This window comes from Malaclemys terrapin, chromosome 10 (assembly GCF_027887155.1).
Source record: "Malaclemys terrapin pileata isolate rMalTer1 chromosome 10, rMalTer1.hap1, whole genome shotgun sequence".
Classification (NCBI taxonomy): Eukaryota; Metazoa; Chordata; order Testudines; family Emydidae; genus Malaclemys; species Malaclemys terrapin.
In genome coordinates, this window is record NC_071514.1 from 19,420,016 (window position 1) to 19,446,978 (window position 26,963).

At 41.9% G+C, this 26,963-nt stretch overlaps 1 protein-coding gene across 4 annotated transcripts; it reads right to left on the reverse strand.

Moving 5' to 3' along the window:
• Positions 1 to 1,041: 1,041 nt before the first annotated feature.
• On the reverse strand, positions 1,042 to 25,209 carry SQOR (sulfide quinone oxidoreductase). 4 transcript variants are annotated; one of them, XM_054043138.1, is made up of 10 exons: positions 25,186 to 25,209; positions 13,433 to 13,683; positions 12,483 to 12,653; positions 11,818 to 11,871; positions 9,509 to 9,703; positions 8,062 to 8,271; positions 7,349 to 7,532; positions 6,175 to 6,242; positions 2,216 to 2,394; positions 1,042 to 1,275 (listed from the first exon to the last, which is right to left on the reverse strand). In XM_054043138.1, the coding sequence occupies exons 2-10, from the start codon at positions 13,664 to 13,666 to the stop codon at positions 1,218 to 1,220; spliced, it is 1,353 nt and encodes a 450-aa protein (XP_053899113.1). In that variant the 5' UTR covers positions 13,667 to 13,683; positions 25,186 to 25,209; the 3' UTR covers positions 1,042 to 1,217. The 4 variants fall into 4 exon arrangements, with proteins under 4 accessions (XP_053899113.1, XP_053899114.1, XP_053899112.1 ...); XM_054043139.1 differs by lacking the exon at positions 25,186 to 25,209 and adding an exon at positions 21,751 to 22,215; XM_054043137.1 differs by lacking the exon at positions 25,186 to 25,209 and adding an exon at positions 21,839 to 22,185.
• Positions 25,210 to 26,963: the final 1,754 nt, after the last annotated feature.

Consider the following 26,963-nt stretch of genomic DNA (forward strand, 5'->3'; position numbering starts at 1 on the left):
CAGGGCTGTGCACTCTGGCAGATCAAAGCAAGTTTGATATAACGCAGTTTCACTAATATGTGGTAGGATTTTTTGGCTCCCAAAGACAGTGTTATATGGAGGCAGAGGTGTAATTGTTCTTACATGGTTCCCCTAAAGACACCTATGGGGCAGATCAGTGAGAGGGAGAGAGATGGATTCCTTCCTTCCTGCTTCAAAACCTACTGTGTTGGGTGGAGAAAAAGCCACAACAGAGCCCCTGTCATGTATGTAGGGGGCAGGGGGGAATGGAGGAATGCAAGAAGCTCCTGCTTTGTGCAGTAAGTTTGACTTATCGACATAACAGCATGCCCTAGTTACATGTACTTAAATTAAGGGAAGGTAACCATTTTAGTACTACCCAAACCATGAATGCCATGAGCAAACTAATGAATAAAGGAAGTCTCTCATCTATCAGTATTGCACACAACTGAACTTCCCCTTTCCTGTCATTTTTTAAATCTGGCTCTAGACTTGTCTGAACTCCAGTCAGGATGAACAGAGGTAGAGAGGCCTGTTCTGTGATTAGTGCTGAAACTAGAACTTCCTCTAACTTGATAGGAACTAGATCATGCTGATGGGTGAATGACGAACTCTATTAAGCCACTTAACTAAAAATAGGTAATTTATTCTATGCTAGATAGATATCCAGTGTTTTGAACTGAAACACTATTTAGATCACTAGTCTGCATATGCAGACTAACAGATGTCTTACAATAACAGAAGTTTAAATGATACATTTAATATTGGAAGGTATATAGCAGTTATTATGTAGCTCCTATAGTTTCCATGCTGACTAAGTGTACAAAGTAACAATCAGATGCAATAGGCTTTAGTAAGTAAACTTACATAGAGTGGGATCTTAAAGAGACACAATCAGTTATTTAGAGTTGGGTTCAGACTCACTCCTTTGTGTTACGATACTCTCGTATGGTACCTATCATCAGTAGAAAACTGCTATCATTTCCACCCCACTGTTCCACCATTAACCCCAATGACATTTTAGTAACAAGACATCTTACATTACTTTTAAATTCAAGGTTTAATTCTCACCAGAAGCAAAACCTGGTCTTTGATAAATCAAGTACAATATCCACAGAAGTATGTGCTATTATTTTTGAGAGAACAGGTGTGTGTTTTTAAAAATTGTTCCTTTTCTTAGCCTTAGTTCTGGCCAGTAAGCAAAGTTGATTGGATCATCATTTGAAACCAAGATGCATCAGATTTCTTATAGGAGCAGGACCTCCCCAGTAGCCTCTAAGGGATGGAAAAACAAAGTTTTAACCACTGTATACTACATAAATTAGACAACCTCTTTCATTGTAACTGAGTAAACTTTACTATTGCTTCTAGCTAACACCACACCCGTTACAAATACAATGCTTCAAGTTTTCTTTCAGGGAACAGGGGTCTTTTTGGATATAGTTTCATGGGTTTACTAGTAGGTTGCAAATAGATGAGCAGGAAATTAAGGAGAGTTCTAAGAGCATAATGGGGTTTCAGTATTGGTAATGTTTTATCACCAGCACTGATTTGGGGAAAACAATTCTTGACTGCATAAAATGCTTTCGATGATCAGAAACAGTCTTGCTCTTAAGGATATTAAAAGTCAGAATATTTAGTATTGCTGAATGTGTCAGCCAAAGTAATTCAGATATGTTAGATCGGGGTGGCCAGCCTGAGAAGGAGCCAGAATTTACCAATGTACATTGCTGAAGAGCCACAGTAATATGTCAGCAGCCCCCCCCCCCCCCCCCTTACACACACCAGCACCTCCCCCTCCCTCTCAATCAGCTGCTTTGGTGTGCAGGAAGCTCTGGGGCAGCGAGGGCACTGTAGGCTCAGGGAAGGGGGCAGGAAGGGGTGGAGTGGGGGCAGGGCCTGTGTCAGAGCCAGGGGTTGAGTAGCGATCCCCTCTGCCCCCCTTGGCACATTGGAAAGTTGGCGCCTGTAGCTCCAGCCTCGGAGTCGGTGCCTTTACAAGGAGTCACATTAACTTCTGAAGAGCCGCATGTGGCTCTTGAGCCACAGGTTGGCAACCCGTGTTAGATGGTGGTGACATGAAATGGAAGCATTCTGATGAACATAATCTGCTCATTTTAAACCACAGTACAACCTGCTGCATGGGTATTGTGTACGTTTTGAATGGGATCACCTCAGAAGCCAAAGTTAGTTTGTATACATTGGGAGTACTTACTTTAGTAATCCATTCCAGTAAAGAAAAGGCATTAGATCAGCTTTCATGTAGTACATGAGTAGTCTCTCCTTACTCTGGTCAATGGGAAACGTTTCCAGAGGCTGAGAATTGTAGTCAAATTCTGCTAGAATCACTCTATCGTAGCCTGTTACAATGGGACAGGAAGTGTATCCATCGTACTACAATGAAAGGTATCTTATCATCATCATGTACATTTTGCACAAAGTGCTACAAACAAGCTCTACCTAAGAGGGTTTATCCAAAAACCACTTCAAAATGAATGTTGAGCTTATGAAACTGTAGTTTTCAAAATCATAACAGATGCAGCAATTAAAGTTTCTCTATAAAACACTGTACCAACAGGACTCAACCCTGGATCTAGAGCAGGAACCATTCAATCCTTTTGGTGCTGCCAAAAAATGGTATGTAGTTAATGACAGCATGTTTGTGGTTGTGAGGATATTTAACTACCTTTTCCTCCCTCACTATGAATTTGAGCCAGTGGTCGCTAGACAGGAGCTTCTGTTCTCCCTCACACAACAAGAGGACATAAAATGTAACTGTGGCAAATTCAAAACTCACGAAGGATATACTTTTCCAGTCCAATAGGTAATTAGACTGTTGAACTCATTGAGACCAAGACTTTAGCATGATTCAAAGAGAGATGGGACATTTATATGGATAACAAGAGTATCCAGAGAGAGATGGTGAATGCCAACAAATCTCGGAAGGGTATTAAATCTCAGGTCTTAGATTGAAATGAAGGCACAAGCCGATCTCTATTTAGGGTTCTTGAGACAAATTATTTGCTGGCCTCAGTCTGACCACCAACTCTTGCTGGTGGCTGTTTTCACACTCTTTTCCTAAAATTCCTAATTAGCTTTAGGAAAAACAATTTATGCACATGTAAACGTCCAAATAATTGTAACGTATTTATTCCTACCTAGTAAGTCTTTATCATTTTTTAAAATAGACAAGTATCACTTTTCACAGCAGACTTACTGAGCGCTGACAAGTCTGGGGACAAATTAAGACCTGGATGGGGGGAGGGATGGAGCCTGAAGCCACACGGCTGGGGGACAGAGCCCCAAGCTGCATGTCTGGAGAACTGGTGCCTGGGGCTGAAGCCCAAAGCCTGAGCCCCACCATCCCGGGAAGGTGGGGAAACTCATCAGCTGTCTGCTCCTCCAGCTGTATCGGGGGGGGGGGGAGGGGGAGGCGGCAGAGCCCAACCCCTGCTGGCAGCCCCAGCAACCAACACCAAGGTGGTGCATCCAGAAGCAACAGGGAGAGGAAGAGGCTGCTGCTTTGTTGGCCCCCCCCCCCAAAAAAAAAAAAAAAAAAAAAAAAAACACACACACACACACCCCAGGAGGCTGTGGCTGCAAGAAAAGCCCCTCATGGCTGCATTTGAGAAACATGACTAAACTTTTCAGGGGCGGAGATTATTTTTCTGTGTTTGTACAGTATCCAGCACATGGACCCCCTTCTTTGGTTTTCCCTTAGGCACTACTGTAATAAGTGGAATAAATAATGACTATTAGAGAACAGGATGAGACCTAATTGGGGGGAGGGGGAGAGAAGGGGGAAAGCAGCAGCTTAACAGCTGCCTACAGTGGGAATCTTACACCTTCCTTTGAAGCTGCTGCAGCTGGCCACTAATGAAAACTGACAAACCTCCCAAATGCAACAGGCATGTCTTTGCCTTCTAACATCAACATATAGCAACTTGTATATTCTATCAAAAATAATGTAAATCCTACCAAAACAAGACATTCCATTGCTCACAGTTCTCCCACAGGGAGTGGATAATAGAGCAAACAACATATGATAGTTGTGTAGTCTATAAGCTGTAAGTCTGTAGCTTAATGCAGTGCTTGTAGGCAATCATACTACAGTGATGAGCAGTTTGTGACATAAGAACGACTGTACTGGGTCAGACCAAACGTCCATCTAGCCCAGTATCCTGTCTACCGACTGTGGCCAATGCCAGGTTCACTCCCTCTGGGGCACCTAACAGGTAATGATCAAGTGATCTCTCTCCTGCCATCCATCTCCACCCTCTGACAAACAGAGTCTAGGGACACCATTCCTTACCCATCGTGGCTAATAGCCATTAATGGACTTAACCTCCATGAATTTAGCCAGTTCTCTTTAAACGCTGTTATAGTCCTAGTCTTCACAACCTCCTCAGGCAAGGAGTTCTACAAGTTGACTGCGCTGTGTGAAGAACTTCCTTTTATTTGTTTTAAACCTGCTGCCCATTAATTTCATTTGGTGACCCCCATGTTCTTGTATTATGGGAATAAATAAATAACTTTTCCTTATCTACTTTCTCCATATCATTTATGATTTTATATACCTCTATCATATTAGTCTCCTCTTTTCCAAGCTGAAGAGTCCTAGCCTCTAATCTCTCCTCATATGGGACCCGTTCCAAACCCCTACTCATTTTAGTTGCCCTTCTCTGAACCTTTTCTAGTGCTACTTTATCTTTGAGATGAGGAGACCACATCTGTACGCAGCATTCAAGATGTGGGTGTACCATGGATTTATACAAGGGCAATAATATATTCTCCATCTTATTCTTTATCCCTTTTTTAATGATTCTTAACATCTTGTTTGCTTTTTTGACCGCCGCTGCACACTGTGTGGACGTCTTCAGAGAACTATCCACAATGACTCCAAGATCTTTTTCCTGATTTGTTGTAGCTAAAATTAGCCCCCATTATATTGTATGTATAGTTGGGGTTATTTTTTCCAATGTACATTACTTTACATTTATCTACATTAAATTTCGTTTGCCATTTTGTTGCCCAATCACTTAGTTTTGTGAGCTCTTTTTGAAGTTCTTCAGTCTGCTTTAGTCTTAGCTATCTTGACCAGTTTAGTATCGTCTGCAAAAACTTTGCCACCTCACTTTTTACCCTTTTCTCCAGATCATTTATGAATAAGTTGAATAGGATTGGTCCTACGACTGACCCTTGGGGAACACCACTAGTTACCCCTCTCCAGTCTGAGAATTTACCATTAATTCCTACCCTTTGTTCCCAGTGTTTTATCCAGTTCTCAATCCATGAAAGGACCTTCCCTTTTATCCCATGACAACTTAATTTACGTAAGAGTATTTGGTGAGGGACCTTGTCTAAGGTTTTCTGGAAATCCAAATACATTTTGTCCACATGTTTGTTGACCCCTTCAAAGAACTCTAATAGATTAGTAAGACACAATTTCCCTTTACAGAAACCATGTTGACTTTTGCCCAACAATTTGACTGTGTAGAATAGAATTATTGGTCAGTTCAGACATCTCTTTTTTGTTCATTCTTCCTACTTAGTGAGTCAGTAAAGCAATTGTATCGTTGGGGCTAGACTAGGCTTTGTGCACGGGGGAAAATTTAAGCTTAACATGCATTATTGTCAATTTCTTTTTAAAGGGTCTTTCTTCCCCGTCCACTATGCAGCTTGTAAGCCTTTTTAAAAAAAATAACCCCCCCCCCCCAAATTACGAGATTCTTGTATAAATACTAGTTAGTTTTAGTATCAAATAAGAAGTCCCCTTAATTATTTTCAGTTTTCTTGGATTCTCCATAATTTTAAGTATTCTTTTCCCAGAAAGGCTTAACATAATAGTAGTTTCAGGGTAACTGACAAGGTTTTGAAGTTACACTAAGTTTTTTCTTTCAGTACCTTTCTCCTTTAGAAAGTCAACTTAAAAATTCAGGAGTGAAAAATTGTGAGACTGGATGGAGAAGAGTGGTACCTGTCTGTTCTTCAGCACCTGCTACTGAAGACGGGGACAAATAACTAAACTAAGCTGCACATGAACAATTAAAGTGCTGTATTTTAAGAGTACAAACACCTAAAATATAAGCAATACTCTACCCACTTATTATTTAAAAAAAATAAACTGCTGGAGGATAATTCTAATGAGGCAATTTCTTAGAAACATTAAAATACCTTTTTAGTTGGCAATTGGCTCTTCATTACTGAAGAAATTGTTTTATCAAGCACTGCAGACTGGGCAGCTAAATAAGAGATAAAAAGTTAGTTACACAACTTTGGCTACATTGCAGTTGAAGCATTTTCCTGCTATAAATAGTATTTACACTATAATATGATGACAATAATACAGTACATGGAAACTATTGTACAATTCAGTTTGTTTAGTAGAATGGGAATAATTCAGGTGGGGTTTTTTTTTTTAGGTTGTATATTCTCCAGTATAATAATCTAGTTGGACTTCTTCACATTTATTTAATAAGTTTTTTTTCTAGTTATTTCTACAACAGATAAGATATTGGTGCACGTTAGTGAAGTCTGAACTTCATGTTTTGGGGAAAAGGGAGGGGGAGTGCCAAAATGTTTTGGAATTAGAGAAGTTTCATACTAAAGTTCCAGCAGGCTGATTATATAAAAATATTGTATAATGTTAAAAAGGGAGCTGTGACAAGCTATGGCAACATTGCCTGTGCTGAGTTAGTTCAATACACCACTCATTTTAGGTGCACATTTTTCTTATACCAATAACTACAATTTTAGTAGCCTTAATCCATTTAATTATTGTATTTCCATATTCTACAGCCACAGTATTTAACATTCAAATTTTAACCAGGATAGGCATATGCCTAATGTCCATTTTGTACAGTTCAAATTCAGGGACTGCAAGAACAGAACATGGGATCATTTGACTATGAGAGTCTTAGCACTCAGATAGCATATGCATGTACTCTGAGATACAAGAAAAAGTTGCATAACTGAAGATGGAATAAGTGAATTAGTGTTATGTTCATTTTCCATATGTTCACACTCCATCTCTGTGCCAGAGACACAAATAAACTCAGATCAGAGGTGTGGGGTATGAGAGTGCTGGAATTGCATGTTAAGAACAGTTGAAACCTGTTATCTGTAGTCCACATTGTAAGTTTTGGGAAACAGCATTGTTACTTTGCAAATAAACAAAACTTTTTAATCACTACAAGCCAACAGTACTTTGTCAGAAGTTTCTCTCTTACCACAAGGGTTAAGTTGGTTTTCTGAAAAATGGTCCAGCGGGAACATGCAAGTTAATTTTTTTTTGTTTTGTTTTAAATTGTTACCTTTAACCATTAAAAAACAAGACACTGAACTATACCTATAGCTGCAGCTGTTTTTGATGTTGGAAGGTTGGTGCAGTCTCCAATACCAAACACATTGGGGTATTTCTTGTGTTGCAGAGTTTCCTTATCTAGGTCTAACCAGCCAGCTGCATCTGAAACAGGACTGTTCATGAGTACATCAGGTGGTCCCATAGGTGGTGTGACATGAAGCATTTCATACTGGGCAGAGAAAGAAACAAAAACAGCTAGATAAATGGAATTCAATGAACAGGATTAAAATTGATACCCTTATTATAGCAGGTCAGATCTGCATTGGGATGAGGGGGAGAAGATTAAAAAGTGGGGGAGAAAAGGCTCTTTTGCCTTGTTACAGTCAAATGTAAGGTTCAGCTTCTAAGTATTTTTGAGTGCGTCCTTGCTACGTGCTTTAAGATTGCTAGCCAGTTACTGATCCACTCCAGCTGTGCTATTCACAAACAATTTTAGTCAGAGCAGAGCTTCTTTTAACCACTCAGCTACATCTGCTGAGAGTGCAGATCCTGCTCAGAGTTTTGAGGGAAATGACAATATTACCATTTTAGCTGGGATAGCCTCAGTTTCTGTTTCCATATTTGAAGTTACTCACTTTTCTACATTCTGGGAGGTGGAGGGGAAATCTCAGTATTTAGTATTTCAGTTGACAGTAAATAGTGATGGCAAAAACAGAAGACGACCAAACTAAAGGCCTGAAAGCTTCTACATTACTGACCTGATAAACCTCAGTCACTCCAGGTGTGTCCAAATTCTCAAATACAGCTTCTTGTTTGTCTGCTCGAACCTCAATGAGATTGCATTTGTAGTTAACAACAATATTCCTAGCCTTAATTATCTCCAGCAATCTATCAGCATACTTCTGAACAGTAAAAATTGATCCAAGCGAAGTATTGAAGATGATGTTGGCTTTGGATCGTTTTCCTGTCTGGGTAGAAAGAAATTAATTTCTAACAGTGAACAGAGTACAAAAGCAGTAGAACTGGATAGCAACACTACACTATTGTAAATGAGAGCATATACTGTGTAACTAGCAGCTGTTTTGAATTTTCATATATTAACATTCAAACACTTAAAATGTGTATTGGAGCCACACCATCTCAAGGTTTGATCCTCTCAGTTATCTGGTCAGAAACTAGGTAAGTATCTTCTTTGGGTGAGACCTCCCAGGAGGGCATTGGTGCCACGTGAAGTGGGGTAGCAGTCATTTATTGGGTATCACTATTATTTGACTGAGAACTAAGCAAGTGCCCTAGCACAGAAAAAGGGAGCACAGCATTTTGGACGACATGCAAAACTGAGGGTTTAAATACTTGTCTATTAAAGGTCCCCTGGCACGGTTAGCCTTAGTGTCTTGGCCAAACACCTATCTGGGTATTGCATTCTGTCTACATAAGATTCCCCTTGTACTTTCAATTGGGTACAATCATATTGTTTGCTTTACTTCCTAAGCTGTGTGGTGTGTATTTTTAATAGCTAGTGCATTTAAGTGGCTCCTGTCAGGGTGGGTGTGTGTAGTATGCACACTGCTCTTGGAATCCCTTAACATGGAAAGTGTTATATAAATACACAGTATTAAATCTTTAAAATACCTGTTCTATGTACTAAACATTACAGACAAGATCCTTGTCCTGCAATAGCCCCTTTGGTACCACAAAGCTTACTTTACTAGCCAGCTGAGTATTCCCACAGCATGGGAAAGTCACCAGGCCAACACTACACCACCCCTCCCTCTCAGCCACCAACCTGGCTGAATGGAAGGGAGCATGGTGACAGTGCTTCTGCACTCCATCTATTCCAGGCAGTTAGAAGGCACCAAACTGGAGCCCATACTAGCCAGTGCAGATTAGGGCAATCCTGACACTGCTGTAAGTTACATTGGGGACTGAATTGGGTCTCTGCTAGCCACAGAAACAAGGAGCCGCAACGGTAGCTTAGAACATTCGTTCCTCAGCTGCTCTGAGCCCTAATGGTCTGTTTCATATTGACAGACGCTCAGAAAAGTTGATCTGTAAACCAATTACCTTATTAAGATTTAAGTCACAACATCTTTTTCACCTCAGGGCTTATTTTTGTCATAATTACAACATGATCCCCATAAAATAAGTCTGATCTCTAGCAGTGGTAACAGGCATCATCAGTAGGGGATGTGATGAAATACGTACCTTTCTCAAGTAGGCCTCTGACAAGTACATGATTTTCTGAGGAGCCCCTCCACATTTCACTGGAGTGTTTGGAAAAGTGAAGATGGCGTTTCCTTCCTTGAAATCTTGCAAAGCCTTCCAGGTTTTCTCTACTGTGTGGACTGAATAATTGGAACCTATTTTAGGATAATTAAAACCCTCAGGCAAACCTTTAATCTACAATAAAACAAAAGCTTTTATTAAAACATAGCTGGAACAAATTGATGTAAAATCTTCCCTTGTCTTCAGATATTTTGTAATCTATAACAGATCATTTGGGAAACCAAAGTTTTAGCTGAAGGTAGAGCTATTTTCCACTGCACCCACAGACTGCTTAGTTTTTAAAAGGGGCTCTGTCAGGGGGTGAATCCCCAAAACTAGTTTTTGTGAAAATAAGCTGTACAAAGCAAAAAGCCCAGTATTAATGGTTCCATGATATTTTTAAAGAAAGTATAACAGTTGTAATCATAAACATTGCCAGCAGAGTGCGTGTGTTATATAAAATACTGTATCACTGGGCTCGTGCACAGTCAGAGCCTGGCTGGAAGTGAAAAGGATTGAGCTGTTTACTTTTTAAGTTCACTCAGTTTGGACAATGAAAACAAACAGCTTAAAGAGTGAAAAGTAAATCTGATTTTTTAAAAATATTTCAGTTTTTGTCATCTGATGGTTATTTGTAGCAGAACTAAAGAAATCTTGGGCATTTTTTTTTTTTTTAAAGTAAACTATTTGTATCCTGAAATGTCTCATCACTGCTGTATCAGCATCTCAATCAATTTATTTATCCTCATGACACCTTTACAAGGAAGGGAATTATTCCCTGTTTACAGAGAAGGGGCTGGGGCATTTCCATGGGACAACTCTCCCGAGTAAAGTTACACATGTGCATCAGTGTTTGCAGCACTGACACCTATGCCAAGAAGACATGCATGTTCACTCTGATTTGCAATCAACTCCCTGGGACCACTTGCAGTGTGTTAAATTACACCCCCACACACACACAAATCCTTGCAGGATAGGGGCCTCCCCATACCTGTCTTGTGGGCTTTAATTTTAATCATGATTTTATTATTTTTAAACCCAAATAGTTTGCTATCTAGCTATAAATAAGTGGTGACTGGTTTTGCCACACTGCACTTTCTCTGGGTATTCATTGTACTTGTCTTTATCAGGTTGTGCTATAGAAGAGCTAACAGCAAACATTGACAATCATTAAATACTGTGCAGTTTGGTTTCAATAGAACTAATCTCCGTAGGAGGTAGTTGACTTTAGATAAGCAACAAGCTGCTTCTCACTCACAAGTGATGGCTCAAGTAATTGTTTCCACTGTACCTTTAGAACTACCAGAGCTCCAAAGAATAGCATTTTCCCATTTATCAGAAGCTACGCCACATGCTCACCCAGGCTTAGGACAACAGTTGATGCAGATCCCACATATGCCTCCCACCCCAGTATCTAGGGGACTCCAGGCTTTAGGCTGCGCTTGCCTGATACAATGTAATGAACTTTAAGAAGAAAAAGTGGCACCGGAGAAAGTCCTTCCGCCAGATTTGTTATCAGCGCCAGTGGAAACTACTGCACCCTAACACTACCACTTTCCCCAATGCTCCACTATGGAGGGCAGATTTAAGTTCCAGAATAGGCTCTATGATGCCACCCCCCTCCATCAGCAGAAACTGCCCCCAAAATGCAATGAATCAATGTCTTGCTTGGGAGGCCTTGCCAATCTTCCACATCTGGCCCGGGCTAAACAGAGTTGCAGGCAACTGCACCACTTGCAAACCCCCTCTTCAGGCAGAAATTCTGCCAGTAGGGGCCTGAAGGCTGGGTGCTGCTGATGGAAGCTAGACTGCGATTCAAGCCTCTTTTCTATATTAAATTATTGGACCTCTTGAGATCCCTTGCAGTCCTACATTTTTAGGATTCTACAGTTTATTCAGTCAGCCAATCAAGAGTTATTTCTGTGTGTGATCAGATTTGTGTAGAAAACGTCTCTCTGTGGAAAGGCACAATGGATAAATAAGATGACAGCTTTGCTATGTGATTAGCAAGAGGTCATTTATGCTGAATGGTTTGAGAATGGCCCCAAATTGGAGCCCCTACTATCCAGTGCAATTTAGAGCCTCTATAGACAGAAAGACATGAATATTCATTCGTTACTGCGAGAACTAGTAGACACACTTTATATACTGTATTGAAAAGCCACTAAATTTAGAGGATCACAAAAGTATATAGTGCAATTTGTATGCAATTAACACCAGTAAAAATGTATTTGGTTTAAAGCGAATACCTTTTCGTAATGCAGTTGAAGCCCAAGGGCAATTATCAAATATTTGTAAGATATCTATAGTATAAAGAAAAAAAAAAAAAAACAGATGTCATTTATACATAATGAACTTTGTTTAAATTAACCTTTTGAGGCAATCTGACAACTACTAATGAACACTAACTGTGAAATAATGCAAGGTATGGAAAACAAACCAAGCCATGTATTATAAGCCATATGAGGTAAATACTAAAATGTGGAATGATTAAAAATGCATCATGAAATAAACGAATACACTGAACATCCAAAACATTTACTCCATTGTTCAGCAAGGTAATTACTCCTTATTTTGCAGTATTCAATTCATTAAAACAAGTGCTGAAAACATGCTGGTACTTGCTACCGGGAGAGAAAAGCATCTATTGATCTGGAGGGTTTTGTTGTCCTGGTTTTTGTTTTAAATAAATAAATAACCCACAGAAGCAATTGTTATCATACTATCAGTGTAACAAGTGTTTTCAGTACATTTTCAGGACTTGTTGGATAGTGTAGAGTATCCTTTTCATGGCACCCATACAGGATGGGAAATTCATTTTGTATTTATGGGAGCCCTTTGGAGTGGGAAATCAGAAGTAAGTTTTTCTGACACTATCTTAAGGCTCACGGATATCCATCATTATCATGGTTACCTTTTTGTCATCCGCTAAATGGATGCAGTTCTTGTCTGGATCCAACTCTGTAACACTGGATTTGATCCATTTTACACCTGAAGGAATCACGCTGGCTGTCGGACGTCCAGATGTTGCCAGCTGTTTTGCACCAGCGCCAACTAGTGTCCACATGGGTTGATAGTAATGTTTCTGAAAGAAAACTCATCTCCATGAATCAACCTCCATTTCACAGCTGACAGGACTGCAGAGGTAGCTCACTGAGGCCCAGGAAAAGGGAAAGTAGGACAAAGTGCCTCTGATGATCCCCTATAGCGAAAGGGGTATTGACTGCCTTTGGAGGGAGTCTGGAGCAGACAAGGGCTGGCTGTGATGCAGTGCATTAGGCATGTAGCCATGGAACCCAAGAAGATATTTCACTTCATAGAAGATAAACTCTTCAATCAGGTCATGAAGTTCATAAACATAAGGGCAAGATTGAGTAGTTGCCCACCAATCTATTGGTTGCACAACCTAGCCCTAAGGGTGAGAGTAAGGTGACCAGATGTCCTGATATTATTGGGACCATTGTCTTATATAGAATACCTATTACCCCCCAAGGCCTCCTCCCCCAATCCAATTTTTCACACTTGCTATCTGGTCACCCTAGGTGCGAGGCTTCTGGCTTCCTCTCTGAAGCAACAATAAGTTGCTTTTTGATCATTTGAACCTTCAGCTAGAAGGTCGGTCACATTTTGTTCCTAATGAAAGAAGCTGTATAGACAGATATTTACTTTGTAAATGTCGCCTCATGCTTCATAGCTAAAAGCAGTTTTTTATGGTGCATTACACGGTATTCTCTTGCTGGGAGACCTGCAAGGATTTTAATTCTAAATTGCATAACAGAGGGAAGGAGCAAGAACAAACACAAACCAGCTTTTCAACTAAGGAAAGCTAGTACCTCATTCTCTAATTTTAAAAGGATTTTTTACCTCATTTGGTTCAACAACAGCCACATTTTCAGCTCCCACTTTCCGCTTCATCCGAGCACTCATGGTGATTCCACCACTGCCCCCGCCAAGCACCAGCACTTCGTAGTGATTCTTAGCAGCACACCTGGATGCAGTGTGCATTTGGAAATAGCCCATTTTCTGCACTCCTGGCCTAAGCAGGTGTACAAAAGAACGGACACAGAAGCAGGTGGACATCACTCCCATGTTTGACATCTTCAGTAAGTATGAATCTACAAGATAAGGAAAGGCACTGGTGAGAATGAAAAGAAACAAGGAAATGAATTATCGTTGGTTGGTAGTGGATTCTAGAGTTCACCATAATTGACTGTGTTGTTTTAAATATTATAAGCACCACCCAGAGCATGGGATAGGTGCTCACAGAATATATATTTTAATAACCAAATAAAAACCATACAAGCATTTTATTTTTTCTTACGTGCTGAGACTCTGCTCAGGCTTCACAAACAATTACACCGGGAATTTCCGCTTTTATGCTGCTTTTGGGATGTGTGTGTTGCTATCAACTCTTGCAGGAGAAATGAAACACTCTCACCTTGGGTCTTGGTGATGAAGAAAGCCGAGGGAATTCAGTGGAATGACAGCGTGGCCCTTATCTGTTTTAAGATTCTAAACCTATTATGTATTTTAAAAAGATTCAGTTCCCTATCTACAATCACTTTTAGCATCTAGGTCAACAAGTTATTGAGATGAATGTTACCAGATACAAAGTTCAAACCTGTGCCCATCCACTCCTGAAAGGACTAAAACAAATGTGAATCAGAATCATAAAAGACAGTGTTCCAGTCTAAAGATATGGCAAGTTATAAAGCATTACCAAGATTTATCTGATCTTTTATTGCAGTTAACCCAATATCAATATACATGACTTTAACCAAGAAAAAAAAAAGCCAACTATGAGAATTTTTTTCTATAAGTGCAACACCCTTTGATATTTTGCATCTAGTAAACAGATGGGGGGGGGGGAACCCCTTTTAAATAGTTTAATCAATCATTTATAACCACAATTTACTTTTTTTTTTTTTTTTGCTCTGCATATTAGTAGGAAACATTTTGCTATTCTAAGCCATAAAGTTGGTGATAGGAGTGTTGCCAACTCTTACAATTTTAATCACATCTCAATATTTATTTATAAATATATCCCCAGCTCCTTATTTATTTAGCATGTGCACAGTTATCTAGCCAAGTGATGGCATCTTCAGTGGCGTGATGCAGTTCTTCTAGGCCACCGCTGATTGGCTGCAGAGACCTTGCCCGGTCCGGAACCTGTTCAACAGGGACCACTGACAGGGCAGGTCAAAGCCAGGCAGGCAAATTGTGGGGTCGATGACAAGGGACCAGTTGGGGATTATAACAGATATTTATTCCTTGCGCCAGAGTGTTTCCGCCCTAACATATTGGAGTTCAACGATGCCTGTGACCCAAGGTAGCAGGACCCGTGAAACCTTCACGAGCAGGCCAGTGTGCCATACCGGGTCATACGCCGCTGTTAGATCGATGAAAACAGCACCTGTTTTCAAGTTTCTCTGGAAGCCATTTTCAACAAATGTGGTCAGCACAAGTACTTGGTCAATGTGCAACGGCCTCAGCAAAAGCTCCTGAAGTCATGTCGTAAGATGAAAATCTCATTCATTTAAAAAAAAAAGGGGGGGGGGGGGAGAGCTGGGGAGCAGGAGGAGTATGTTTCTGGCCACTCAGCGTTGCAGAGGAAAGCTTGAAAATACAAACCCCAAAGGCTCAAAACCCAGAAAGCAAATAGAAAAAAATATAATAAATGTTGGGTTAACATTTCATGACTTTCAAATGCTTGGAATTGGCAATACTGATCCAGTCACAGTCTGCAAGAGATAACACCGCGTGCTAATAGTTTTGAAACAGAGATTCACTGACCTATTTGCCCTTGAAAATATCCTACTTTTTTGAAGGAAATTGAGATTTTCCCCATGGATAACAAAATCTTCTCAGATTTTCACTTTAAGTATTGTAGATCTCGGTTTGGGAGATTTCAGGGACTACATAGTTACTACTGGGTGGTAGATTTTAGGAGTCTGATTTGCAGAAGATTTTCAGGCCTCAGAGTGAGAGAGTCACTGGAATAATAAACCCTACTTTCATTTTACAGGACTATTTCCTGTGCATATGGCACAAATAGCAATTTTAAAAAGTGGACTAACAACCTAAGTAAGGGAGACAAATTGTTTTAAGCCTTAAAAGAAAAGAAAAGTTACCTGGGAGTGGCAGTTCCTGTTCTCTCCAAGTCACCAAGGAGGATTACAGGGAAAACAAGTTGTATAACTTCCTGATAGAATGCATTTAACTGGGAATCCTGTTTCTGGAACATCATGAACTCAGCATATTTAGACACTACTTTTTTAGGATCCTTGTACACAAATAGTAGCCGTGGGTTTGCTGGATATATTTGTTAAGTGGTAATATCCAATATATATATTTCCATCAGGGAAAAGACCAATTTATGTAAGGTGCTATGTAATGATAGTGTTACCCTCTATTTAGCTGAATGGAGTTTAGGAGGAGAAGCAAATCTCTACCCCCCCCCCCCCCGTCCCCCCCAAAAAAAATCTTTTCTAGCTCTAAAAACAGAAAAGTGTTTTACTTTTAGTCAGACATGTCCTACTAGATTAAAATGTAATATTAACATATTTTCATATTGTTATAGAGACCATAAATAGAAGAGGATTCCATGGATATGTATTGTGTATTACCAAGTGCAAATCCATTGATGCTATTTGTGATCAAGAGTCTAAAAAGATTTGAGTTCATGAATAAATGAATGTGGGAGAAATTCCACAAGGAACTGCAGAAACAGACCCTGGCTAATAACATATCAACCCTAGGATTAGAACACTGGCAGAAACTAGTGGCGAGCAACGAAACAGAGGAACAGCACAACACATGAGACAGGTGAAACTAAAGCAACAGTAGTCAGACTATTTAAAACCTACTGAGCTGGAAATTTAAAGGACATATTACTATTTGCTGAAGTGTAATCTGCATGTTTTAAAAACAATTTGAAATAAGCTACCGTAAACAAAATATTCAACTTTGCACAACACATCAAGAAAGCTACGATTTATGTACCCCACCAGAATTTAATCTACACCTTCAAGAACGCAGTATCTAAAATATTTAAAAGTTAATTTCAAACTCAATTTTAGATAAAGCTATTCTATTTCTGCCCCTTATAGTGCAAAACTGCCTAGTCAAAGAAACCACTCATTGCTTTATACTTCCAGTTTTAAAGTAGCTGTCACTCTAAGAAAAATGAAGATCTATTTTAACAGTGTTTTTAGTAAGATTTTAGAATGTCTTGCCTGCCTTTTCTGTAGTTTGTCATTTTGCTGACATGTTTTTTGTCACTTACTCAAATACAGCACATTTAGAACCATTACAAAATCTGGGTCACAATCTGAATTGTATACTAAAACTTCATTTCTGGTAAACTCTACTATAGTTGTACTAACAAAAATGTTTAAACAGCATTGACATGTGCTTCTGGGAATGTTTTTCTACAGACTTTTAGAAATCTCAAAACAATAAATATTCCTTAAAGCTTAATTATGCTGCTGATGTACCATAATAAATTTCCCCTTGACAGTTTTGTATTTTGTTTCCCAATTTTATGATACAAAATTAAACAAGAGGGATGAGTCTAAGAGAAGCTAATTCATATGACTGATGGAAACAAGACATTTGTCTCTGCACTGCTTAAATAGCTACAGGCTTTTGGAATGCACTGATCACCAGAAGACAGTAGAGCTCAGTGGATATGCCGAACTTCCATAAAAAGTTAATGTTTGAAAGCCCCACAGGTGAGCTAAGACAGTATGAATAATTAAACAGCAATGCGTTTTCAGGTCTTGAGAGGAGCAGAAAGGGGCAATTGGTCTATATTCAGGATTTTAGTTACTGGGAAAATAAGATCATGACTGTGAGAACTGGACTCTATTTGTCATTAGAAAAGTCGCTCTGTGTTCTAAGGATTGCAGATTTCACAAGTACCATGGAGGAAAAGGGGTTTGTTACTGTATAGGCCTTCCCAAGGCTACTGCATGCCAACCCACATCTCTCCCAAACGGTTACATCTCAAGCTCCCCTAAAATTGCTTCGATTAAATGATCCCACTTCTGGCCACCCCAAAATGTCTTAATATTAGGCCTATTCCTGCTGCCTGACAAGGTTTGCTATCAACACAACAGAAACTGAGGTAGCCTCTTAGTGCTGCAGCAACTGGTTTTCAGAGGAAACGGACTAAACAATTGATCCTGCAAACACTTATTGGTGTAGATACAACTTACTCATGGGAGTAATAAAAATACCTAGGCCTTCATCAGAAAATCCCAAAGTACTTCACAAAGGAGGTCAGTATCATTAACCCCATTTTACAGATGGGGAAACCGAGGCACAGAGATGCAGTGACTTTCCCAAGGTCACCCAGCAGGCCAGTGGCAGAGTCAGGAACAGAACCCAGCTCTTCTGAATCCCAGTCTAGTGCTCTATTCACTAGGCAACACTGTTCCAATTAAAATTATCAAGACCCCACTGGTGTGTAGCTTTTTCTTTGTTTTTTGTTTATTTAAAGAACCCCTGGTTTACAAAACCAGTGCTCTAACCACCCCTACGGTGTGGTAGTCTCAGAACTACTCCCACCGAGGTCATTCACAGGAGCAGAGGTTTACAGGATTGGGCCCTAACAGTTCTTCCTTCCATTGTTTTGCAAGGCAAAAGCATGGCCTATGAAAGGTAAGCAGGGCAGAGGGCACAAATGCTATCTTAACAGTGAATCAAGGGACACATTCACACTCGCATAATACTATCAGCTTACGCTAAACATTATGTCTGCCCCTTGCAGACATATGCAGCCATTTAATAAGTATTCTGAATATTGTATCTAAGGCCTGGTCTACACTACAAGTTTAGGTCGAATTTAGCCGCATTAAATCGAATTAACCCTGCACCCGTCCACACAACGAAGCCATTTTTGTCAGCATAAAGGGCTCTTAAAATCGATTTCTGTACTCCTCCCTGACCAGGAGAGTAGCGCTGAAATCGACATTGCCGGTTCAAATTAGGGTTAGTGTGGATGCAATTCGACGGTATTGGCCTCCGGGAGCTATCCCACAGTGCACCATTGTGACCACTCTGGACAGCAATCTGAATTCGGATGCACTGGCCAGGTAGACAGGAAAAGCCCCATGAACTTTTGAATTTCATTTCCTGTTTCCCCAGCGTGGAGAGCTGATCAATACAGGTAACCATGCAGTCCCAGAATCAAAAAAGAGCACCAGCATGGATTGTACGGGAGGTACTGGATCTGATCGCTGTATGGGGAGACGAATCTGTGCTATCGGAACTCCGTTCCAAAAGACAGAATGCCAAAACATTAAATTAATTTTATATATATATATATATTATATATATATAGCGCATCTCCAAGGCCATGATGGACAGACTATAGGCTGAGCAAGTGCAGAATGGTGGTTCACTCTACTTCCCTATAAGTCAACCACCCTCCCCTCTCCCCTTTGATCTCTGCTTGCAGAGGCAATAAAGTCAGTGTTGTTTCAAATTCATGCATTCTTTATTACTTCATCACACAAATGGGGGGATAACTGCCAAGGTAGCCTGGGAGGGGTGGGGGAGGAGGGAAGCAACGGGTGGGGTTATTGTACGGGCACCCCCCTAGAATGGCATGCAGCTCACCATTTCTGCGGGATGTCTGGAGCTCTGACCTGGAGCGGCCGGTTGCATCTGTGGTTCTTTAGTAGGCTTGCCTGATATTCTAGGCAGCACTGAATCTCTATTAGACAAAACTTAAGAGAATAACCTGGGGAGTCATTCCCATTTTTGTCTAGGCACCCCCAACCGACCTCACGGAGGCTGGCCAGGAGCACCCATGACAGTAGCAGACAGTACAGTCTGACTGGTAACTGTCTTTGCTAACTTGCAACGGCAAGAAGCTGCAGCTGTGTAGCACTGTAATACCGCGTCTGTCAGCAGCATCCAGTAGACATACGGTGACAGTGAAAAAAGGCTGAACGGGCTCCATGCTTGACGTGCTATGGCGTCTGCTCGGGCAATCCAGGGAAAAGGGCGCAAAATGATTGTCTGCCGTTGCTTTCACGGGGGGAGGGGGGCGTTGACTGACGACCTTTACCCATAACCACCCGCAACAAATTTTGGTCCCCATCAGGCATTGGGAGCTCAACCCAGAATTCCAATGGGCATCAGGGACTGTGGGATAACTACCACAGTGCACGGTTCGGAAAGTCGACGCTTGCCACGGTTCTATGGACACACACCACCGAATGAATGTGCTTAGTGTGGATGCGTGCACTCGACTTTATACAATCTGTTCCCAAAAAATCAACTTATGTAAAATCGGAGTGATTTTGTAGTGTAGACATAGCCTAGTACTCCACCACCACCCCATATGCACTAGCTAATCCACCAAAGAGCAAACAACTCTAAACAACATGTTTGGTATTAATTCAGTATCATATAAACAGAGATAGGTCCTTTAAGAAGGCAGCAAACTGGTCCCTGGTATCAAAAAGGCCGAGAAATGTAAACTGTCAAGGAAATCTCGGGGACTGGCCCCAGTCCATGGACCAGTGGTTGAGAAACCCTGCTAGAGGAGTCCTATCTCAGGACCGAGGAATATCTTCCAGCAACAAACAGAACATGCAGAACACAAAATGCGTAAAATCATCATATTTATAGAGTGGATAAATTTCATATCAACAGACTGCGTGGGCACTGTCTGTCACAACAGCTAACAAACACCATCACAGAACAAATACTTCTGAAGCAAGCTGTGAAATCCAGGGAAACTCAGGGATGACTATGCACCAGAAGAATTACTACTTTATGTGGGGCAACCAAAGGTCAATTAAAACAAAAATAGAAGCACTAGCTTGATTCAGAAACAAAATGAAGAGATCTGCTGCACAGTGAAGAGCATGCTAGAAAGGAGTGCTCTCTTAACAGCTGGCCAGCGATTAACACGGTTAGGACAGAATGCTGATTCTACACTGTACACTCAGCTCAGATTACTGAATTGTACATGGCACACTCCTATTATCAACATTCATTAATCTTGTGCACACTAAAACCTGCCTCTGTGTGAGAGTTTTCCCTATAGCTGGGGTACTTAACCCTAGTCACATACATGTCATCATAAACATTTATGGGTGGTAGTCTGAAAGAGCCAGCACCGGGGAAGGGTAAAGATGAACAGAGCTACTCTTCCTGTCCTGATAACTGACTCCCCTCCCGCATTCAGGAGCTATGGGCCTGAATAGGAATATTACACATTCAGAGTTTGTAATAATCTCACAGCCACAACCTCCCAATGAGCCAACACACCAAGGTCTCTGCTAGGGTTGCCAAGCCTCTAGGACTGTCCTGGGGTCTCCAGGAATTAAAAATAAATCTTTAACTAAATATTAGGTCGTGTAATTAAACCTCCAGGAATAGATCCTACACAAACTGGCAAGCCTAGTCCCCGCCCGCCCAGGGCTGGCAGTTATTTCACAATAAATTACCCCTCCCGGGATACTTTGCAGAGGCTGGGGGGAGGAGATACAATCCTGGCCAACGCTCCCTCTGACTCAGACAGGTCTAATGCCCCAGGCTGGGAGTCAAACGCTGCTGGGCAGGGCAGGGCGCTGCCCGAGTGGCACACGGGCTCTGCACGCCATGACCTCTGCGGAGTCAGGTCTTCCCCGGGCAGTTCGGTTGCTCCTTTGCAGCGCAGGCCGGGGCCCGTGGGGAGGTGAGGGCCGTGCGCCACACGCCTCGCAGCGCCCCCGGAGCCTGCGGCCACTCAAAGCACGGCGGGCGGAGGAGGCCGGGGTGGCGCAGCCGCTTTCTCCCTCCAAAGTCAGGCAGCGAGTTCAGCAGCTGCAGGGCTGGGCGAGGGGCCCGACCCCACCCGGCCTGAGCGAGAAGGAGCCCGGCGCCCTGGAGGAGGCAGCTCCAGTTTTCACCCTGGGCAACTTCCAGCCGCCAGCGAGCGGAGCCCTTCCCCGGCTATAGCCTTCTCCAGGGCAGCGTTAGCGGGCTCGGCCGGCAGAGCGGGGCTCCCCCAACTACGAGCGGCGCAGGCAGCTCCCGCCGGCCCAGCACAGACCCCTGCAGCCAGAGCCCCCCGTGGCGATAACCCCGCCAGCCCCGGCCGGGTCGCTCGGGGCCAAGTCCTGGAGCGCGGCCAGCGCCGGACACAGGCTCCCATCAGCCCCCGGCCTAGCGGTACTGACCCCGCCCTGCCCCCCGCACTCGCCTGCCTATGGCGCTGGAGGAGCCCTGGATGCCCGCCCCAGCTGCGCAGCGCCGACAACCTTCTACCTGGTTCTCCGCTGCCCCCAGCTGCGCAGCGCCTCTTATTCTTGTGCAACAGGCGCGATCAGCTGGGAGGGGCCGGGCCAGGATCTCCCAGCTGCGCGGAGGCATTTCACAGCCGGGCCGCGGCGCTGCCTGCCAACGCTCCGGCCCTTCTCGGGGTTGCGAGGACGTGAATCCAACAGGCTCAGGCCCCGAGCCAGCGCGTCCACCTGGCTCAGCCCACGGGCCCTTGACGGGGAGCGGGTAAGGAGCCCCCAAGGCCAGGAGCGAGCCCGTGGGGGCGGGCAGCCGCAGCAGCTCTCCCGGTGCGGCAGTGCGGGGCTGCACACCCTGCGTGCGGAGCGGTGGTCAAGTGCTTTGGGGTCCGCGGTGGCAGGTGCGACCCACGGAGTGCGACAGCTGGAGGCAAGGAGTATAATGCAGGGTAATAGTGCAGAGCTGCAGCGCGAGCAACTGCCAAGGCCTCCCTGAGCCTTTGAACAACGTGCTCTCCAGTACCGCTGCACGCCGCCTCCTGGGAAAAACCTCCCCGCTCCCCTGCAAGTGCTGTTAAATAAAATACAACTGACCATCACTGGAGGAGGGGTTTTGCTCTCAGGAGCAGATCGGAGTTATTCTCCCCTCCGCCCCTGCTTTCATGGCTTCCTTTTGCCCCTACAAGCACACAGCTTTGAAATGCTTCAACGGCCACATAAGGTGAAACTCATTTCAGCTTTGGAGAGGTTATTCCCAGCTGGTCTATAACTATCCTGGAAGCGCCTTTGTGCTGGAGCTGTTGTCTCCTCAGTCTTGCATTAGCTCTAACCTTTAAATGAATCACCGCATCATGCCTTTTGGTAAAATACAATAATTAAGCTTGATAAGAAGTGTCAAGAAACTACAATCCTAAGGGAAAGGAAGATCTAAATTGTAATTAACCAGAATCCCTGTTAAGTTAAAAACTGTACTGTGAAGCTTTGGGCTGAGGGGAGGATGCATCTTGTAAGCTGACATTGCATTTTACTGAAGCCCATTATTGCCAGGCATGTCTACATTTGAAAAAAGACACCTTCTAAAATTGTAGGAAGCTCTTCTCTTACCCTCTGCCCCATTGTCTCCTTTGACTTGCTTCTGTATGCCTCTTTAGTGTCAAGACATTATCAAATTATAATAATCAGTTGTGTTTAACTGTAGGGGCAAAAGGAAGCCAGAAAAGTTTAGGGGAGGCCTAATATGTAAGGAAGTGATAATTCATCAGCATGTGAGAGCAAAATACCCCTTAAGCAACCAACAGGCCCTAAGCTGATGTCAGTCTGTCTCCTCACTATTGTTCTGACTTTCCCCTCTTGGTGCTAGGTTTTTGCCCTCTGTCTAGAGTCTGTTCAACTGCTGCATTGAAGCCTAGAGATGAACAAATCGTGGCTGGGGAGAGATACAGCGAATGTAACACTGAGGCAGGCCTCAACTGGTCAGAGATCATAAGGCTGTTCCAGTTTACTCATGCTTCTGGAAGAGGAGTAGATTAAGAGCTGGAGGAGAGGAGTATGAAAAAAAGGTGTTTTTTTTAATTGGTTAAGCACCCTCTATCCTTAACCATTTGCCGTGAAATCACTGTACATGTAAATTCAGGGCATTTTAAAAAGGAGCCAGACACATGTCCCGATTATCTGTGGTTTATGCATATTTAGACGCAGCTTTTGCTATAGGACATGAATAACCTTTTCATCTCAGAACTACATCTGGTACATAGGAGTACTGCAGTTTGTGTCACTTCCACGTGGGCAGCCAGGGTTGTGAGTTCAATTCTTGAGGGGGCCATTTAGGGCTCTCGGGCAAAAATCTGCCAAGGATGGTACTTGGTCCTGTTGTGAAGGCAGGGGACTGGACTTGATGACCTTTCAAGGTCCCTTCCAGTTCTATGAGATAGGTATATCTCCATAGTGTTCTGAGCTCTTTCTTGTAGTTTGTATCTTATTTTTGGTAACTTTGAGCTTCTGCTTGTAGAAAGGAGGCTCCAGATGCTTGTCACAGCTAATGGCTGCAACCAGTTATCGCAAAGTTAAGCGAAACAGCATACTCCTCTTCTCATGAATGTTCTCTGCCAGGTACAGAGGACGTCTGTGATTAGCTGTAACACTAAAGATTTTGGTTGATATGCTGCAATTTTGCCTGCTTTATAAACCTATATGGTACAAAATTAGTAAATGGGATTTTTTTAGCAAAAACTACAAGAAATAAACCCCAAGAAACATCTTTATTTATATCAAGTTGCTATTAAGTTTGATGGAATACAACTTGTACTTGCAATTGACCATCCTTCTTTGTATTTTGTATTTCTCTGATCTTTTGCAAGATTCTGGGGTTCTATTAAACTGTGGGACTACAGTGTATGAATTCCCATATGAAACCCTTATCCCCCAATAGTCAGTGTGCATTCCCTCAGGTACCTACTAGAACCAGAGCAAATTCTTGCAGGGCTTTTTGTTTTTTAAGCACAATAAGCTTCTTTTTTCAGCTGATTGAACTATCCCTAGTTCTAGCCAATGCATGGCTCTTCTTGATAAGAGCAATACAATGCTTACAAAAGTATCGCCTGCCCCCAAAATATCAGAATGTGTAATCTCTTCTACTTTGCTGATACATTATCTGTTTTAAACTTTACAGGTTTTAATTTTCTATCCCCATGCATTCCCCTTGTTCCCTTTTTAGTTAGTCTAAAATGAACATTTTTAGCGGCACAAGTTTCTAAGCCTTTCCTTGTGATAAATTCAAAAAAGAACCTTTGACAGTTTTTTTTTTAAAATTGGTTAAGCACCTTGTACCCTTAACCATTTGCAGTGGAATCACTGTACATGTAAAATGAATGATTATTACTGAATTTATCAATTACGGCTTCACTAATTTTACTCTTTTCATTAACAGACACTTGAGAAAAAGAGATAGGAAATGTTCACACACACCCATCCTCTCCCTTAGACTAGGAATGTAAGATGCCTGTGTCTGCTTAGACACAATTATAAAAGCTTGTCTCTTTCACCAATAGAACTTGTTCAAATAAAGATATTACCTCACCCACCTTGTCACTGAAAAGGTAGTCATTCTCTGCCTTCTGGTCCGAAAGGACTGATCTTCAACTGTATCTATTGGGAAAAGACTTCATTTCCCCAATACAAAGATAGTTTGAGAATTAAGTCTTTTATTCTGCGCCTCCCCCCCATACACCTGGGTGGAGGTTTTCCCACAGATTTTCCCACTGGGCATTTTACTATCTTAACAAACAAGTCATTTCAAATTGGTATGTGAATTATTCTGATTGATCAAAATGTTTCTAGAAGCAGCAGATATAAGCTGAGCATGAAGAAAACACTTACCTCTAGCAGTAAAGGGAAACTCTTCCAGCAGCGAGTGTTGCCAGAAGTGGCTGGCAGTTGTAGTGTCCTAGCAGGATTAGTGTGCAGGCTGGAGAGGGAAAGACTGATGTATGTCTGGCCTTAACACACCACTACATTGTCTGGGCACCTGATTGGCTGCATTTGGACAACTCCCTCACAGAGACTGGTCCCCTGACTAAAGCTGCAAGTGAGGGCTAAGGCCATGTTCATCATCCCTTTTCTGCCTTCCTAGGGAGTCCAGACCACACACCCCAAAGAGACTGACTGGCCTGATGTTCGTATTACCCAGTTCCATAGAAAAACTGGGTGAGGTTTAGGAAAAACGGGTTTCAATTTAGTTATGAACAGATGGTAGGTTACATTTGCAACCACCTGTTGCAAATGTTGTTGGATCTGAGATGCTGCCCCATAGGAGTATGCAATCTTTGAGGATAGGAGGCTCATTCATCCCACTTTAGCGCTACCTTCTCAGGGACAGCTCAGGATCTGCACAGCCAAATATCTCTCAGCAACATGTGCCTATCCCTGTGGTATAATTTTCTAACATGAATAGTTATAAATTGTGCCAGTCCATAATACAGAAGTGGGAGAGGAAAGTATGTGTTATTTCCCATTCCTAAATAAGTCTAAGCTTAAATTGTGAGCTCTGGGAAGTGCCTAGCAGAAAGCAAGCACTACCATAAACAGATTACAACAACAGGTGGAGATAGGCAATGGAGAAGAAAAGCAACCTTCAAGTCATGTTTCTTTATGGAGAAATTTAAAATACACTTCTTCCTGGAGGCCTCTAAATTGCAGCAACTCCCCATCAAAAGTAGAACTAACAAAAGAGACAAATCAGGAAAATACACAAAATATAGTAACAAATATGTTCCCAAGCAGGCTACCAATGCCATCCTCCATCCACTTTTGAAGCTTAGGAGGACAACAAACATGGGTGAGCAGTTAAATTTCTCCATGCAGGTATGAAAGATCATGTGAGGTATATTTTATTTGTAGTTATTTTTCCTAAATTTGTAACTAGACTCAGGAGCCATTAGAGAGATTGCCAGTAGTAAAACCATCATATCCGCCACAATTGTGAGTCATTTATTTAATTTAAATCTCTTAAGCACTTAGACTTTGACTGGAATTTCTTCCGTGTGAGCCACCCTCTTCCCACCAATAAAACAGAACTTGCACTCTAAACTGCACTTTAAAAATATTGCAAAATCATTCATGTCCTACAGTTACTATAAGAAAAGATGAACTAAGACATCTCTTTTCTACAACATCTATAAATTATTTTAACCTGCAATTATAAAGCAGAAATCAGAACAAGTTAAACAAACAAACAAAAAAATTCCACAAGGAAAAAAAAGGCCCAGAATCTGTCTCTCTGCAAAATACTTATACACGCATATTTAGTAACTGAAGAGTAACCTGATCAGAAATCATTTCCTTTTACCTCTAACCATGTGGTCCACATTATACAGTGTGAGAAATGCTATATCACACAAAAGTAACAAACTGACAACAAACCTCAGATCAACTAATCTATTACAATTTCATTGATAAAACAAGTTTTGCATAATTTTAAAATAAACAATTACTGGGCTTTTCAGAATATCTGATGCTCATTAACTAGAGACTATTGTAACACACACAAAGAAAACAGAACTTGGTTTAAGATTAAGTACAACTTTAGTGGGTTTTAAAATTTCATGTCTCATATTTCATTAATAGCGCAGTATAGGCCTGCTCGTGTTACCACTTAA

What these genes read in the sequence shown, in the direction of transcription:
- SQOR (XM_054043139.1), bottom strand. Translation starts at nt 21,943, where the DNA reads ATGCCTCCGCGCAGCTGGGAGATCCTGGCCCGGCCCCTCCCAGCTGAT. An exon ending in GAGTGACTGAGGTTTATCAG is followed by an intron (nt 7,533 to 8,061) that starts GTCAGTAATGTA and finishes TTCTCTGCCCAG; the next exon opens with TATGAAATGCTTCATGTCAC. An exon ending in GCCAATTGCCAACTAAAAAG is followed by an intron (nt 2,395 to 6,174) that starts GTATTTTAATGT and finishes CTTTCATTGTAG; the next exon opens with TACGATGGATACACTTCCTG.